General features: G+C 38.8%; 1 protein-coding gene across 2 annotated transcripts in view; it reads left to right on the forward strand.

Moving 5' to 3' along the window:
• Positions 1 to 283: 283 nt before the first annotated feature.
• Positions 284 to 17525, forward strand: part of ALMS1 (ALMS1 centrosome and basal body associated protein) — a 227426-nt gene continuing 210184 nt past the window's right edge. For both annotated transcript variants that reach the window (XM_047854528.1, XM_047854529.1), the window contains exon 1: positions 284 to 695. In XM_047854528.1, coding sequence (XP_047710484.1) covers positions 381 to 695 — 315 coding nt within the window. In that variant the 5' untranslated portion in view covers positions 284 to 380. The remainder of the gene's footprint in view (positions 696 to 17525) is intronic.

Consider the following 17525-nt stretch of genomic DNA (forward strand, 5'->3'; position numbering starts at 1 on the left):
GATCTCCTCCCGGTGCAAGGGCAAAATTCAGTTTTGACTTGGTCCAACCGAGGACGAAATTCTCCCCTCCCTCGAGAAGACCCCAGTCCGAGTTTATTGTGAGCTTTCAGTACTGTGAGCAACGTCCCAGCGTGTGACGAGGGCTACGCCACTCCCTCGCCACCTCTAGCCACACCTCGGGCCTCCCCGCGGGGCGTCCTTAGCAACCCGCGCTCTCACTCCCTGCCCCGCCCCGTCCGCGCGTCGCGGCGCCGGGTGCGAGGCCGCGGCGGTCTTTGCGCCTGCGCGCGGCCGCAACCGCCAGTCAGCTCTCTTCCCCTACCCTTCCTCCCCTTTCTCCTCTCCCCCTCCTCCTCTGCCTCCTAGAGCGAGACGCCAACATGGAGCCCGAGGACCTGCCGTGGCCCGGCGAGCTCGAGGAGGAGGAGGAGGAGGAGGAACAGGCGGAGGAGTCTGCGAACCAGGAAGAGGACGAGGTGGTGGAGGTGGTGGAGGTGGTGGAGGAGGTGGAGGAAGGGGAGGGGCGGGAGCTGGACTCGGACTTTAATTATGAGAGCCAGCCACGGGAGAGCACGGACGACGAGGACGACGAGGAGGCCAAGGCCTGGCTGCAGGCGCACCCCAGCGGGAGTTTGCTTTCGTCGTCGCGCCCGAGCCACCGCTTCTTGGAGGACGAGCGGACCGGCCCGGAGAAGGTGAGCCAGGCGGGGGAGAGATGTGGGCTGCCGTCGGGCAGGGTGACGGGTAGTCCCTGAGCGCTCCGCCTGCTTTCTACCCTGCTGCCTCCTGCTCGCTGCGGGTCACGGTGCGCGACAAATAATAAGCGCGCTTTTAGAGCCTTGTAGGGGCCATCTCGCGTCCTGGGCCCACACTCTTGTTCAGGTTCTGGTTGGCTACGCCAAGTTTCCCATTCTTACTGGCAAAGACCTCTCTTGTTTACTCCTCTCGTTGGGTCCCGGGCTTTTTGAATTACACCAGACGTTCTGAGAGCCAGTATTCCCAGTGGGTGTGGTGAAGCAACGCTTTGGGAGGGAGGTGGGGCTCCTTGTGCCCTGCGGGAGGGGAAAACGGCGGTGTTGGAGTGGAGAGTAAGGTTGCCCAGGGACTGTTTTGTTGGGGAGACAATTAGATTAGTATGCCTGAAGGGCAGGACTCTTCTTGAGGGAGTAGTGTGGATTATGGACACTACATGATTAGTCTCCAGAGGCTCCTCGCCTATTGTACTTCACCGGACCCTCGTTTGTAGCAATAAAGGGGTCCCCAGTCGGTAGCAGGAGGTTTATGCGGCAGTTCCAAACAGTCTGGAAAGCTAGAAAGCACAAGGTATTACACAATGGAGAAAGAGCTGATTTTATGGTTGGCTTCTGAAGACCGGTTTGAAAATAACTACATTTAATTCATTAGCTTCTCAGGGAGAAAAAGAAAGTTTGCTCTACAATTCAGATATCAAATCATCAGACATTTATTAAGTTTCTGTTGTGTGCAGGGTATGTGTGGGGACCACAAGAAGCCCAGGGGTTTATTGTCTAGGACTGCTCCATAGACAAGATGTATGTAAACTATGCAGAGTGACAAAATGCAGCAAAGTACAACAGTTGAAAAGAGAAAAGTCTTACATAGACTTGTGCTGTTCAGTACAGTCATTACTAGCCACATGCGGCTCTTTACATCTTATTTAGTTAATTAAACTAAAAATTCAATGCCTCTGTTATACTAAGTGCTCAATAGCCACACTTGACTAGCGGCCACTATTGGAAAGTGCAGATACGGAATAGTTCCTTAATCACAGAAAGTTCTTTTGGACATTGCTGCCTATAGACTGTTGATCATTAAAGAATTATTGTTTTGCCTGGTAAATGTTCCAGTGGGCACTTACTCATTGAGCACTCATTAGGGCATTCACCTGTTGTGCTGGTTGGAACCTTGGTGAACCCAAACATTTTTTTTTTTTTTATCTCTGCCTCACTAGTGTTCACATAAGAGGGAGGCAGACAGAATTCATTTGGCCACATGAATAAAAGTAAAACTGATATGTACTAACATGCTTTGAAAGCATACGGAAATGGAATCTGATCTTGTTAGTGACTCTGGGGAAAGCTTCCCTGAGGAAGTTCTGATAGAGCTAAGATCTGAAGACAAATTAAAGTTAACTAGCAAAGAGAAAGCCTCTCAGTTGAGGGAAAGGCACATGGAAAGGTAATGTGGGAGAAAGCATGGCATTTCCAGGAAACTAAAGGCCAATATAGATAAAAGATTTATCTCTGGAGCTTTGGAAAGTCATTGAAAATGGGGTATATAGTAAAATTTGTGTTTCAGAAACATCACTTTGTAGCAGAGTGGAGAACAGCTTTGACAGCAGGATGGGGAAGGGGAAGTGGCAATATGTCAGGGATGCTAATTAGTAAGCCATTGCAGTATTGCCAGGCAAAAGATGACCATATTTTGCAACAAGGAGGTGTTGGTGGATATAGAAAAAAAAAAACAGACTGATTGGAGAAATATTTAAGAGGTAAAATCATTGTACTTATCCATTAATTTTACATTATTATTACACTAATAATGGATTAGGTGTGGAACATGGAGGCAAGAAGGTGTTTGGTGTTAGATTATTGGATGAATGATTGTGTCAAATATTGAGATATGGCCAGGTTAGAGGTGGGAGTGATGGGAGGGAGGGGTTGATGGGATTGGCTGAGATGAGTGTTAAGATTGTTTTTGGAGATCAAAGGAGAAGTCTGGGTTGGAGATTTCAAGCTGTAAGTTATCTGCATATAGACCATAATTAAAGCTACACTTGTGGATGAGGTCTCCTAACTTTTATTTTGTTCTATGATTTCTTGTTTGAATCAAACTATTAGTATTTAAATTTATATCTCCAAGCCTAGAGGAGGAGTGTATTAAACCACTTTAACTCTTATTATAGACAATATGAAAAATTATTATCCTGTCTAATAGTGATCTATATATAATAGACAACCCTACTTCTTAGAGCCTAGTGTTTCTCCCCCACCCCCTCCAAAGAAGTGGGTTTTTTTTTTTTTTGTTTTTGTTTTAAGAGAAATCAGGTATTTTACTGCTTACCTTGGAGAATATATGAAGGTATAGAAGGTGTTCAGTATTAAATGTAGTTTTAAGGGGTGCCTGGGTGGCTCAGTTGGTTAAGCATCTGACTTTGGCTCAGGTCATGATCTCATGGTTTGTGAGTTTGAGCCCTGCATCGGACTTTGTGCTGACAGCTCAGAGCCTGGAGCCTGCTTTGGATTCTGTTTCCCCTCTCTCTCTGCCCCTCCCCTGCTCATGTTCTGACTCTCTGTCTCTCAAAAATGAATAAACATTAAAAAATTAAAGTAAAGGTGGTTTTAAGATGATATAAAGAGTATTATGATTTTTTCCCTTAGTTTGCTGACATTGAATTTTACTGGCATAAGTTGGAAGATGTTTAAAGGGGAAAGAGACTTTAGTGTTTCTTGCTAGAAATTTATGAACTATAAAGTTTTTTGAAGATAAGTTGTGTAGTATTTAATGCAGTGTATTAAAAGGATGAGACCAAATGATAGGAAACATTTAGTTCTGTCTAGTGTCAAGTTAAATGACAAAATTGTAAGGGTTTGATTCACTTATTTCTCTCTTATTAGATCATAAGGATGTACTAATGGTAATGTATAAGGTAGCAATTAAGTTTGTAGTTGTGAGACTGAGCTAAGGCATGAGTTCGGAGTGAAATGTGCCCAGCCTTACAACCAAGTCTTTTTAAGGAGTTTAGGAAGTGAGTGGTTCAGAGCTTTTACCGTGTTGGTCTTAACACTGGTTCTGCAGGCCGTTGAACATGGATCATTTCAAACACCTCTCCTTGTAATTCCTAAACTTAAATTTCTGAGCTGTGCTAGGGAAGATAATTCAGTTATATGGATTGGTATCACCAGAAATTCTTGGTCTCCATCTTTTAACTGGGTCATGAACAGTGTTTGGAAATCTTTGTGTTTCCTCCCTCCGCTTCTTGCACATCTTCACTCTTAGCCTCTAGCCCTCTCCTGATGTTCAACATCAGGCCTGAACCCCTTTTTCACTTTCCTGACCCCTGTCTCCAGATTTGTCTACAGTGTATAATTTATCTTTTTTGACCTATTGACACACATTTCATTCTTTTAAATTTTTTATAATATTTGTTTATTTTTGAGAGAGAGAGAGCGCATGTGCGCGCATGAGTGGGGGAGGTGGGGAGAAACAGAGACACAGACAGACAGACAGAATCCGAAGTAGGCTCCAGGCTCTGAGCTGTCAGCAGTGAGCCCGACACAGAACTTGAACTCACAAACCCGGAGCTTGAACTCACAAACTGGGAGATCATGAGCTGAGCCAATGTCGGAGGCTTAACCAGACTGAGCCACTCAGGTACCCCAATATATATTTTATTCTTAATATTAATCCTTGTTTTCTTAGCATAAAAACTGTGTCATAGTGTGTTTTCTCTTAAGGAACTGCTGCATTTTATTGGGATATTTTATAAATGATAATGGTTTTGCTTTTTTTTTTAAGTGTGTTTATTTTTGAGAGAGCATGAGTAGGGGATGGGCAGAGAGCGAGAGCGAGAGAGCGAGAGCGAGAGCGAGAGAGAGAGAGAGAGAGAGAGAGAGAGTGTGTATCTCAAGCAGGCTCCGCACTGCCAGCGCAGAGCCCAGTGTGGGGCTCAAACTCATGAAACGGTGAGATCATGACCTGAGCTGAAACCAGGAGTCCAATGTTTAACCAACTGAGCCAGATTAAAATTTCATTGTATGGGTATACTATATTTGTTTTTCATTCACTGGTTGATAGACATTTGGTTTTTTTCCTACCTTTTGGCTGTTACGAAGAATGTTGCTATAAACATTTATGTACAAGTTTTTATGTGGACATGTTTTCATTTCTATTGGGTATATATTTAGGAGTGGAATTGCTGGACATGTGGTAACTCCATATTTGTCCTTTGAGGAACTGTCCGATTGTTTCCCCAAATGGCTGCTGCACTCTTTTACATTCCTACAAGCAGTGTACGAACATTCCAATCTCTTTACATCTTTGTCAACATTTGTTATTATTTGACTTTGATTATAACCATCGTGGTGGATGTGATGTGGTATCTCGTTGTGGTTTTGACTTGGATTTCCCTGATGGCTTATGATATTGAGCATCTTTTCTTGTGCTTATTAGCCATTTGTATATCTTCTTTGGTGACATGCCCATTCAGATCCTTTGCTTATTTTTATTTTGGTCATTTGTCTATGTACTTTTGAGATGTAAGAATTATTTATTCTTCATATTTTCCACAATGTGAATTTAATATTCTTTTATAAGGTGTCTGCTTTGCAATATTTTTTCCCAGTCTGTGGGTTTTTTCACATTCTTGATAGTGTTCTTTGAAGCACAATAGATTTTATTTTATTTTATTTTATTGTATTGTATTGTGTTGTGTTGTGTTGTGTTGTGTTGTGTTGTGTTATGTTATGTTATTTTTTAAAGTAGGCTCCATGCCCAGCATGGAGCCCAATGCAGGGGTTGAACTTACAACCCTGAGATGAAGACCTGAGCTGAGACCAAGAGTCAGATGTTTAACCACCTGAGCCACCCACATGCCCCAAAAAGTTTTTATTTTTGATGAAGTCTTATTTGTCTTTTTTTCTTTTGTTGCTCATGCTTTTGGTGTCCTATCTTAGAACCTGTTGCCGAATGTGAATTCATAAAGATTTACCTGTATGTTTCCTCCAAGAGTTTTATAATTTTTGCTCTTACATTAAGGTCTTTGATCAAGGTCTCAGCAGTGGGGTTAAAATGTTTATTAAACCATGTTATAAACAGACATAACTGTCTTCTAGGCTTTGTGTTTCCATTTATAGAGTACAGGCAGAGTATATAATTCTTAAGGGCCCCAGGATTTTCAGAATGATAAATGATCATTGGCTTCAATTTAAAGTCACCAGCTGCATTAGCCCCTAACAAGAGAGTAGCCTGTCCTTTGAAGCTTTGAAGCCAGGTGTTGACTTCTTTCTAGCTATGGAAACCCTAGACGGCATCTTCTTCCAACATAAGGCTGTTTTGTCTACATTGAAAATCTGTTTAGTATAGTTGCCTTCATTAATTTTCTTAGCTGGGTCTTCTGGATAACTTGCTGCACCTTCTATATCAGCGCTTGCTGCTTCATGTTACACTTTTGTTATGGAGATCGCTTTTTTCCTTAAATCTCATGAACCAACCTCTGCTATCTGCTAGTCTCATAGTTTTCTGCAGTATCCTCACTTCTCTCAGCCTTCATACAATTGAGCAGGGTTGAGCCTTGCTCTGGATTAGGCTTTGGCTTAAGGGAATGCTAGATTGTATGCTAAGAGTGTGTTTAGTTTTGTAAGAAACTGCCAGAGTGTCTTCCAGAGTGATTGTACCATTTTGCGTTCCCATCATCATTGAGTAATGAATCAGAGTTCCTATTGCTCTGTATTCTGAGCAGCATTTGGTATTGTCAGTGTTTTGGGTTTTGGCCCTTCTAGTAGGTGTGTAGTGGTGATCTCACTGTTTTAATTTGCATTTCCCTAATATATGATGTTGAGCACCTTGTCGTGTTCTTGTTTTCCAGATATACATCTTTTTTGATGAAGCGTCTGTTCAGATCTATTACCCATTTTCTTTTTTTTTTAATGTATTTATTTAGTTTTGAGAGAGAGAGAGAGAGAGAGAGAGAGAGAGAGATAGCACACGTGGGGGAGGGGCAGAAAGAGAGGGAGACAGGATCCAAAGCAGGATCTGCACTGACAGCAGAGATCCCAATGTGGGGCTTGAACTCATGAACACAAGATCATGACCTGAGCCGAAGTCAGATGCTTAACCAGCTGAGCCACTCAGGCGCCCCTATTACCCATTTTCTAATTGGGTTGTTTGTTTTTGTATCTTTGAATTTTAATAAGAGTTGTGTATTTTGGTTAATAGTCCGTATTGTCTTTTACAAATATTTTCTCCTTGTCTGTCGCTTGTCTTTTCATTCTTTTGACATTGTCTTTCACAGAACAGAAGTTTTTAATTTTAATTAGCCCATTTTATTAATTATTTCTTTCAAGGATTGTGCTTTTGGTGCTATACCTAAAAACTCATCATCATACTCAAGGTCATCTAGGTTTTCTCTTATATTATCTTTTAGGTGTTTTATAGTTTTTATAGTTTTGCATTTTGTATTTATATCTGTGATCTGTTTTGAGTTAAATTTTGTGAAACATGTAAAATTAGTGTTTAGATTCATTTTTTTCATTAGATTCATTTTTTTGGATGTAGATGTCTAGTAGTTCCACTACCATTTGTTGAAAAGAACATCTTTGCTCCCTTATATTACCTTTGTTCCTCTCCAAGATGAGTTGACTGTATTTATGTGGGTCTGTTTCTGGGCTTTGTTCTGTTACAGTGATCTGTTTGTATGTTCTTTTGCCAATACTACACTTTTTTGATTGCTGTAGCTTTATAGTGAGTCGTGAAGTCAGATAGTATCAGCCCTCCCACTTTGTCTTCTTTAATTTTGTATTGAGTGTTCTGGTCTTTTGCCTTTTCTTATAAACTTTAAGAAAAATCTGTCAATACCCACAACATAATTTGCCTGGAATTTTGATTGTGATTGGAATCGTGTTGAATCTATACATCATATTACGAGGAGCTGACATGTTGACAGTATTGAGTCTGATAAATCATGAACATGGAATATCTGTCCATTTAATTAGCTCCTCTTTGATTTCTTTTACCAGAGGCTTATAGTTTCTTTCATATAGATTCTGTACATATTTGGTTAGATTTATACCTAAGTATTTTAATTTTGGAGTGTGCTACTGTAAATGGTATTGTTTTTTAAATTTCTAATTCCATTTGTTCTGCTCTCTTTTTAATGTTCAAGAATGATTCACAGAATCTCTATCCATCTACTTTTTTGAAAATGGGGTATTGAAGTCTAATTATTGTTGAATTGTCTATTTCTTCCTTCATTTCTTTCAGTTTTTCTTTCATTTTTTACTGGGGGCTCTGGTGTTAGGTGCATATAGATTTTTAATTATTATGCATTCTTGGCAGATTGACTTTTTTTTTTAATTTTTAATTTTAACATTTATTTATTATTGAGAGACAGAGAGACACAGAGCGTGAGCAGGGGAGGGGTAGAGAGAGGGGAAGACACAGAATCTGAAGTAGGCTCCAGGCTCTGGGCTGTCAGCACAGAGCCCATTATGGGGCTCATACTCACAAACCGTGAGATCATGACCTGAGCTGAAGTCAGTTGCCTAACCAACTGAGCCACCCAGGCACCCCTGACTGTTTTATTATTGTGAAACATTCCTGTTTGTATTGAGTAATTTTTTTTTTGTTTTCATATTGTTTTTAAAAAATATTTTTAAATTTTAATTCCAGTATAGTTAATATACAGTATTCATTTCAGGTGTACAATAAAGTGATTGAACAATTCTATACATTACTCAGTGCTCATCATGATTAGTAAGTATATTCTTAATCCCCTTTACCTATTTCACCCATCCCCCCCCACCTACCTCCCGTCTGGTAACCATCAGTTTGTTCTCTATAGACAAGAGTCTTTTTTGGTTTGTCTCTTTTTTCTTTGTTTTGTTTCTTAAATTCCCCATATGAATGAAATCATATGGTATTTGTCTTTCCCTGATTGACTTCTTTCACTTAGCATTATACCCTCCAGATCCATCCATGTTATTGCAAACGGCAAGATTTCATCTTCTTTTATGGCTGAGTAATATTCTGGTGTGTGTGTGTGTGTGTGTGTGTGTGTGTGTGTGTGTATCTATACATCATCTTTGTCCATTTGTCTATCAATGAACACTTGGGCTGCTTCCATAATTTGTCTATTATAAATAATGCTGCAGTAAACATAGGGGCGCATTTATCTTCTCAAATTAATGTTTTCATATTTTGAGGGTAAATGCTCAGTAGTGAAATTACTGGATCATGTAGTAGTTCTATTTTTAATTTTTTTAAGAACCTTCATACTGTTTTCCATGGAGGCTGCATCAGTTTGCATTTCCACCAGCAGTGCCTGAGGGCTCCTTTTTCTCCACATTTTCACCAACATTTGTTTCTTGCGTTTTTGATTTTAGTCATTCTTAGAGATGTGAGGTGATACCTCATTGTGATTTTGATGTGCATTTCCTTCATGTTGAGCATCTTTTCTTGTGTCTCTTCACCATCTGATATCTTCTTTGGAGAAATGTCTGTTCATGTCTTTTGCCCATTTTTTAATTGGATTATTTGCTTTTTTGGTGTTGTGTAAGTTTTTTATATTTTGGGGGTACTAACCCTGTATTGGATGTGTCATTTGCAAATACCTTCTCCCATTCAGTAGGTTGTCTTTAGTTTTGTTGATTATTTACTTTGCTGTGCAGAAGCTTTTTATTTTGATGTAATCCCAAAGAGTTTAGTTTTGCTTTTGTTTCTCTTGACTCAGGAGACATATCTAGAAGAATGTTGTGTGGCCAGTGTCAGAGAAATTACTGACTGTGAGCCCTTCTAGGATTTTTATGGTTTCGGGTCTCACATTTAGGTCCTTAATCCATCTTTTTTTTTTTTTTTTTTTTCATTTTAAGTTTATTTTGGTATGTGGTATAAGAAAGTGGTCCAGTTTCATTCTTTTGCATGTAGCTGTTCACTTTTTCCAACACCATTTGTTGAAGGAAGGTACTATCTTCTATTACGTATTCTTGCCTCCTTTGTCAAAGATTAATGGTCATATAATCAATTTATGTTATGTTAATATTATATTATTTCTGGGCTCTATTTTGTTCCATTTATATATATATTTGTGTGTGTGTGCCAGTACTATACTGTTTAAAAATAATTTTTTTTAATGTTTATTTATTTTTGAAGGAGACAGAGACAGAGCGTGAGTGGGGCAGGGGAGACACAGAATCTGAAGCAGGCTCCAGGCTCTGAGCTGTCAGCACCCAGCCTGATGCGGGGCTGTAATTCACGAACTGTGAAATCATGACCTGAGCTGAAATTGGACACCTAACCGACTGAGTCACTCAGGCGCCCCTGTATTGTTTTGATTATTGTAGTTTTGTAGTATATCTTGAGATCTGGGATTGTGATACCTCCAGTTTTGTTTTTGTTTTCTTCCTTTTTTTTTTTTTTTTAATTTGAGAGAGTGCACGCACTCATGAGGGAGGGGCCAAAGGGGAGAGAGAGAGGGAGAGAATTTTTTTTTTTTAATATTTATTGTCAAATTGGTTTACATACAACACCTGGTGCTCATCTCAACAAGTGCCCTCCTCAATGCCCATCACCCACTTTCCCCTCGTCCCCACCCCCCATCAACCCTCAGTTCTCTGCATTTAAGAGTCTCTTATGGCTTGCCTCCCTCCCTCTCTGGTTGTAACTTTTTTTTTTTTTGCCCTTCCCTTCCCCTATGGTCTTCTGTTAAGTTGAGAGAGAGAATCTTTTTTTAAAAAAATTTTTTTTTCAACGTTTATTTATTTTTGGGACAGAGAGAGACAGAGCATGAACGGGGGAGGGGCAGAGAGAGAGGGAGACACAGAATCCGAAACAGGCTCCAGGCTCTGAGCCATCAGCCCAGAGCCCGCCGCGGGGCTCGAACTCACGGACCGCGAGATCGTGACCTGGCTGAAGTCGGACGCTTAACCGACTGCGCCACCCAGGCGCCCCAGTTGAGAGAGAGAATCTTAAGCAGGCTTCATGTTCAGCCTGGACCCCAATGTGGGGCTCAGTCATAACTATGAGATCATGACCTGAGCTGAAATCAAGAGTCAGATGCTTAACTGACTGAGCCACCCAAGGACTCCTTTACTTTTCAAGATTGCTTTGGCCATTTGGGGTCTTTTGTGGTTCCATACAAGGATTAAGTGTTCCTGGCATTTTGATAGGGATTGTATTGAATCTGCAGATTGCTTTGGGTAGTATGGAAATTTTAACAATATTGGTTCTTCCATTCCATGAGCATGGAATACCTTTCCATTTGTGTTGTCCTCAATTCTTTCATCAGTGTTTTATAGTTTTCAGAGTACAAGTCTTTCACCTCCTTGGTTAAATTTGTTCTTAGGTATTTCATTATGTTTTAATATGTTTTGTCTTGATATTACTATAGCCACTCTATCTATTTTATGATTGTTTGCATAGTAAATCTTTTTTATCTATTCTTTAACTTATAACCTGTTTGTCTTTTTGAGCCTAAAGTGTGTCTCCTATAGATAGCATACAGTTGAATCTTCTTTTTCATGCAATCTAACACAACATATGCCTTTGATTGGATTGTTTGGTTCATTCACGTGTAGTGTTAATAATATGCTTGGATTTATTTCTGCTATTTAGCTTTTTATTTTCTGTATATCTTGTGTCTGTTTTTTTCCTTTAGTCTTTATATTGCCACATAGAAACTTTATGCCCATACAGGTCCATTCCCTACCCCTTCTTTAATGCTGTTACTATTAGGCATATGTCTACATGTGTTATACTCAGCAATATGTTGTTATAGTTAAAACTTTATAAAATCTTAGGTTTTTTGAAGAATCTGGCAGAAGGTAGAATAACAAAGATATATTTGTAGTGATTGTTATATTAATCTACTTATCCCTTTTTTGTACTCTTCATTTCTTCCCTTTTTTTGAGTTACTATCTGGTGTCATTTTCTTTTTTCATTAAAAAAAATTTTTTTTTAATGTTTATTTTTGAGAGAGAGAGAGAGAACGAGAGAGAACGTGCCACGAGGGGCAGAGATAGAGGGAGACGCAGAATCCAAGCAGGCTCCAGGCTCTGAGCTGTCAGCCCAGAGCCTGATGCAGGCCGAACCCATGAACTGTGAGATCATGACCTGAGCTGAAGTTGGAAGCTCAACGGACTGAGCCACCCAGGCGCCCCATGGGGTCATTTTCCTATTCCATTGCACTCTGTTCCTGTTGATCTCCTTTGTGCTGTCATTATCAAATACATTTCTATGTTATAGGCCCAACAATACAGTTAGATATATATTGTTTGATATAGTTGCTTTTTAAATCAGTGAAAGGAAGAAAGGAGAAGTATGCCATTATACTGTCTTTTGCAATTACCTGCAATATTGCTTTGATTAGCCCTTTTTGTTGTTTTCTATAAGTTTGAATTACTCACTGGTGTCACTTGCTTTCATCCTGAAGAACATCCCTTAGTATTTTCTGTAAAATAGGTTTGTTATCAAGAAATTTTCTCTTTTGTTTATCTGGGGCTTGAATTATTTATTTTATTTTATTTTATTTTATTTTTTTTAACGTTTATTTATTTTTGGGACAGAGAGAGACAGAGCATGAACGGGGGAGGGGCAGAGAGAGAGGGAGACACAGAATCGGAAAGAGGCTCCAGGCTCTGAGCCATCAGCCCAGAGCCCGACGCGGGGCTCGAACTCACAGACCGTGAGATCGTGACCTGGCTGAAGTCGGACGCTCAACCGACTGCGCCACCCAGGCGCCCCGAATTATTTTTAATTGTGACAAAATAAATATAAAATTTACCATTTTAACCATTTTTAAGTGTGCAGTTTGATAACGTTAAATATATTAACATTGTTGTACAACCAATTTTCAGAACTCTTTTCATCTTGCAAAACTGAAGCTTTGTGCCCATTAAACACAACTTCCCATTCCTCTCACCCCAGCCTCTGGTAACCACCATGTTTATGTTTCTATGAATTTGACTACTTTAGTTACCTCATTTAAGCGGAATCTTAACAGTATATGTCATTTTGTGACTGGCTTACTTCACCTTAGCGTGATGTCTTCAAGGTTCACTCATACTATAGAATATGTAGAATTCCTTTGTAGGAATATCCTTCCCTTTTAATATTTAATTCCCTTAATAATATTCCATTGTATGCACTTACCATATTTTGCTAATCCATTTATTTATCAATGGACACTTGGGACTGCTGCCAGTTCTTTGGGGTATATACCCAGAAGTGGAATTGATGGATCATATGGTAATTTTATTTTTAATGTTTTGAGGAACTATCGCACTGTTTTCCACAGTGGCTTTACCTTTTGTAGCTCCATCAACAGTGCATGAGGGTTTCAGTGTTTCTACATTCTTACCAGCACTTATTTTCTGTTTCTTTTTTTTTTTTTTTTTTTTGATAGTAGCCACCTTAAAGGGTATGAGGTGGTATCTTGTTGTAGTTTTGATTTCCATTTCCCTGATGTTTAGTGATGTTGAGCATTTTTTCATGTGGTTATTGGCCATTTGTATGTTTTCTTTGGTAAAGTGTCTATTCAGATCCTTTGCCTATTTTTTAATTGGGTTATTTGTCTTTTTATTATTGAGTTGTAATAGTTTTCATTATATATTCTAACTATGACTCTCTTATCAGATATATGACTTGCAAATATTTTTTTCTCCCATTCTGTGGTTTGTCTTTTTACTCTGTTGATAGTGTCTTTTGATGCGCAATTTTTTTTTATTGTCATGAAGTCCAGTTAGTCTCTTTTTCCTTTTGTTACCTATACCAGGAAATCATTGCCAAATTCAGTGTCATGAAGCTTTTGTTCCATGTTTTCTTATAAGAGTTCTCTTGTTTTAGGTCTTACGTTTAAGTCTTTGATCCATTTTAGTTAATTTTTGTATGTCATTTTGGGTAAAGTAGTTTACACTGTATAAGATTTTCACCTTTTTGGTTAATTCCTAAATATTTTATTCTTTTTATTTTATTTTTTTAAATCACCGTTGAACCTTTTTTTTAATGTTTATTATTTTTGAGAGAGACTGTGTGAGCAGGGGAGTGGCAGAGAGAGAGAGAGGGAGACACAGAATCCGAAGCAGGCTCCAGGCTCTGAGCTGTCAACACAGGGCCCGATGTGGGGCTGGAACTCACAAACTGTGAAATCATGACCTGAGCTGAAGTCGGATGTTCAACTAACTCAACCACCCAGGCGCCCCCTAAGTTGTTTATTCTTTTTAATGCATTGTAAGTGGAATTGTTTTTGTAATTTCTTTTCAGATTGTTTACTGTGTATAGAAATGCAATGGATTTTTGTGTGTTGACTTTGTATTCTGATACTTTGATGAATTAGCTTATTCTAACTGCGTGTGTGTAATCTTTAAAGTTTTCTCTATATAAGACTCTATCATCTACAAATGAGATATTTTACTTTGTCCTTTCCAGTTTGGTTGCCTTTTATTTCCTTTTCTTGCTTAATGCTCTGGTTTGAACTTCCAGAATTATTTTGAATAGAAGTGGTGAAAGTCTTTATTCCTGATCTTACAGGAAATACTTTCAGTCTTTCACTATTGAATATGATGTTTGCTGTGGGTTTTTCATATCTGGTTCTTACTATGTTGAGGTAGTTTTCTTCTTTTTCTAGTTTGTTGAGTGTTTTTATTATGAAAGGGTGGTGAATATTGTCAAATGCTTTTTCTGCAGCAGTTGAAATAATCATTTTGTTTTATCCTTAATTCTGTTAATGTGAGCTATTATGTTGATTGGTTTTTATATGTTGAACCACCCTTGTGTTCTTGGGTTAAATCCCACTGGAATATGGTATACAGTCCATTTAATGTGCTATGAATTCTGTGCTAGTAAGTTGTTATGGATTTTTGCTTCTGTGTTTATCAAGGATATTGATATTAGTTTTCTTATAGTGTCTTTGGCTGGCTGCTTCGTATCAAGGTAATACTAGCCTCATAGAACGAGTTAGGAAGTGTTCCTTCCTCTTCAATTTTTTGGGAATGTTCTAGGAAGATTGATGTTCATTCTTTTTTTTTTTTTATTAAAAATAATTTTTTTAAATGTTTTATTCATTTTTAAGACAGAGAGACAGAGCGTGAGCAGGGGAGGGGCGGAGGGAAAGGGAGACCCAGAATCCGAAGCAGGCTCCAGGCTCCGAGCTGTCAGCACAGAGCCCGATGCGGGGCTCGAACCCACAAACCGCGAGATCGTGACCTGAGCCGAAGTCGGACGCTCAACCGACTGAGCCACCCAGGTGCCCTTGTTCATTCTTTTCTAATTGTTTGGTAGAATTCTGTAGTGAAGCCATCTGGTCCTTGGCTTTTCCCTGTTGGGAGGTTTTTGATTACCAACTCAGTCTTCTTGCTAGTTACAGGTTTGTTCAGATTTTCTAATCTTTCATGATTCAGTGTTGGTAGAATGTGTGTTTCCAGGAATTCATGCATTTCTTCTTTGCTGTCCAATTTGTTGGTATAGAATTGTTCATACTGTTCTCTTATAAGCCTTATTTCTGTGCCATTGCTTGTAATTTTTCCTCTTTAATTTTCTGATTTTATTATCTTGAGTCTTTTTTCTTTTTTCTTAGTCAATCTAGTTAAGGGTTTGCCAATTTTGTTGGTCTTTAAAAAAACTCAGCTATTAGTTTCACTGATTTTTTTTTTTTCAGTATTTTGTTTATCTGTGCTCCATTGTTTATTATTTCTTTCCTTATGCTTGCTTTAGGTTTAGTTCATTGTTCCTTGAGGTGTAAGTTAGGCTATCGATTTGATATCATGATTTTTTTTTTTAATATACACATACTACCCTTTCAGCATTGCTTTTGCTGTATCACATAAGTTTTGGTATTTTGTGTCTTCATATTCAGTTGTGTCAAAGTATTTTTTATTTTCCTTTGTGACTTCTTGTTTGGCCCATTAATTTTTTGAATATGTGTTTAAATTATACATATTTTGGAAATTTACAGGTTTTTTTCTGTGCTATTGATTGCTAGTTTCATTCTATTGTGATTGAGAAAAATACTGTATATTTCAGTCTCCTTGAATTTGTTAAGACTTGTTTTGTGGCTTAACATGTTCTGCCCTAAAGAATGTTCCATGTGTACTTGAGAAAAATGTGTATTCTGCTGTTTTTAGGTGGAGTGTTCGGTATATGTGTGTTAGGTCCCATTGGTCTACAGTGTTACTCAGTTCCTCTGTTTCCTTACTGTTCTGTATGGTTGTTTTATCTGTCCATTACTGAACGTGAGGTATTGAAATCTCTTAATATTACTGTGTTGCTGTGTATTTCTCCCTTCAAGTCTTTAAAAATTTGCCCAATTGATTTAGCTCTTTAAAAATTTGCCCAATTGATTTAGTATTTGAGTGCATAAATACTTGTAATTCTTATATCTTCTTGGTGATTTGATTTGACCCTTTTATGATTATATAGTGTCCTTTGGCTTGTAATAGGTTTTTTAAAAAATATTTATTTATTTTGAAAGAGAAGGAGAGAACATGAGCAGGGGAGAGGCAGAGAAAGAGGGAGAGAAAAATCCCAGGTAGGCTCCATGCTGTCTGCAGAGGCAGACACGGGGCTTGAACCTACGAAACATGAAATCATAACCCAAGCCAAAATCAAGAGTCAGATGCTTAACCAACTAAACCACCCAGGTGCCCCTTGTCTTGTAACAATTTTTGATTTAAAATCTATTTTGTCTGGGGGCGCCTGGGTGGCGCAGTCGGTTAGGCGTCCGACTTCAGCCACGTCACGATCTCGTGGTCCGGGAGTTTGAGCCCCGCGTCGGGCTCTGGGCTGATGGCTCAGAGCCTGGAGCCTGTTTCGGATTCTGTGTCTCCCTCTCTCTCTGCCCCTCCCCCGTTCATGCTCTGTCTCTCTCTGTCCCAAAAATAAATAAATGTTGAAAAAAAAAATTAAAAAAAAAAATCCATTTTGTCTGAACTTGGTATACCACTCCTGTGCTTTTTTGGTTACCATTTGCATGGACTGTCTTTTTCCATCCTTTCATTTTTCTTTTTTTCTTTTTTTCTTTTTTTATTTTTTTAATGTTTATTTATTTTTGAGACAGAGAGAGACAGAGCATGAATGGGGGAGGGGCAGAAAGAGAGGGAGACACAGAATCGGAAGCAGGCTCCAGGCTCTGAGCCATCAGCCCAGAACCCGACGCGGGACTTGAACTCACGGACCTCGAGATCGTGACCTGAGCTGAAGTTGGACGCTTAACCAACTGAGCCACCCAGGCGCCCCTTCCATCCTTTCATTTTTCAACCTATATGTGTCCTTAGATCTAAATTGTTATTTCATAGACAACATAAAGACTACTACCTTTTAATATTAAAAAACTTAGGGAGGGACTCTTTCAAACTTTAATTTATACCAAAATCATTTAATTTCAGATGAAGAGTTGCTGATGACACTTGCTTAGTTTTGAAGCATTCATCTTTTAAATCCTTCAAGCATTTAGGTTATATTCAGAGGTAATGGGGGGAAGGTTAATCAAACATATGGGAATATATTAAGAATGAGTTTTCTTGATGAAGTCTAAACAAGTAGGTGATAAGAATAGGAAAATCTGGGGAAGGGATTTTTAATAAGAACTTTTCTTTTAGCATTTAATTTTGACTTTTAGGTTTTCTTTAAACTGATAAAAGTGAGGGGGGAGTGTTTTTTTTCTCACACACTGGATTAGTTCTCAAAGTGCTGGTTTCTTAATATTGTATCATTAGTTTTCTACAAATATCCTAACGAATTGAACTCTCTTTATCAGCTGTTGTGAATCAGCTCTTTTCAAAGGTGATAGATACACCAT

Source organism: Prionailurus viverrinus, chromosome A3 (assembly GCF_022837055.1).
Source record: "Prionailurus viverrinus isolate Anna chromosome A3, UM_Priviv_1.0, whole genome shotgun sequence".
In the NCBI taxonomy this organism is placed as follows: domain Eukaryota; kingdom Metazoa; phylum Chordata; class Mammalia; order Carnivora; family Felidae; genus Prionailurus; species Prionailurus viverrinus.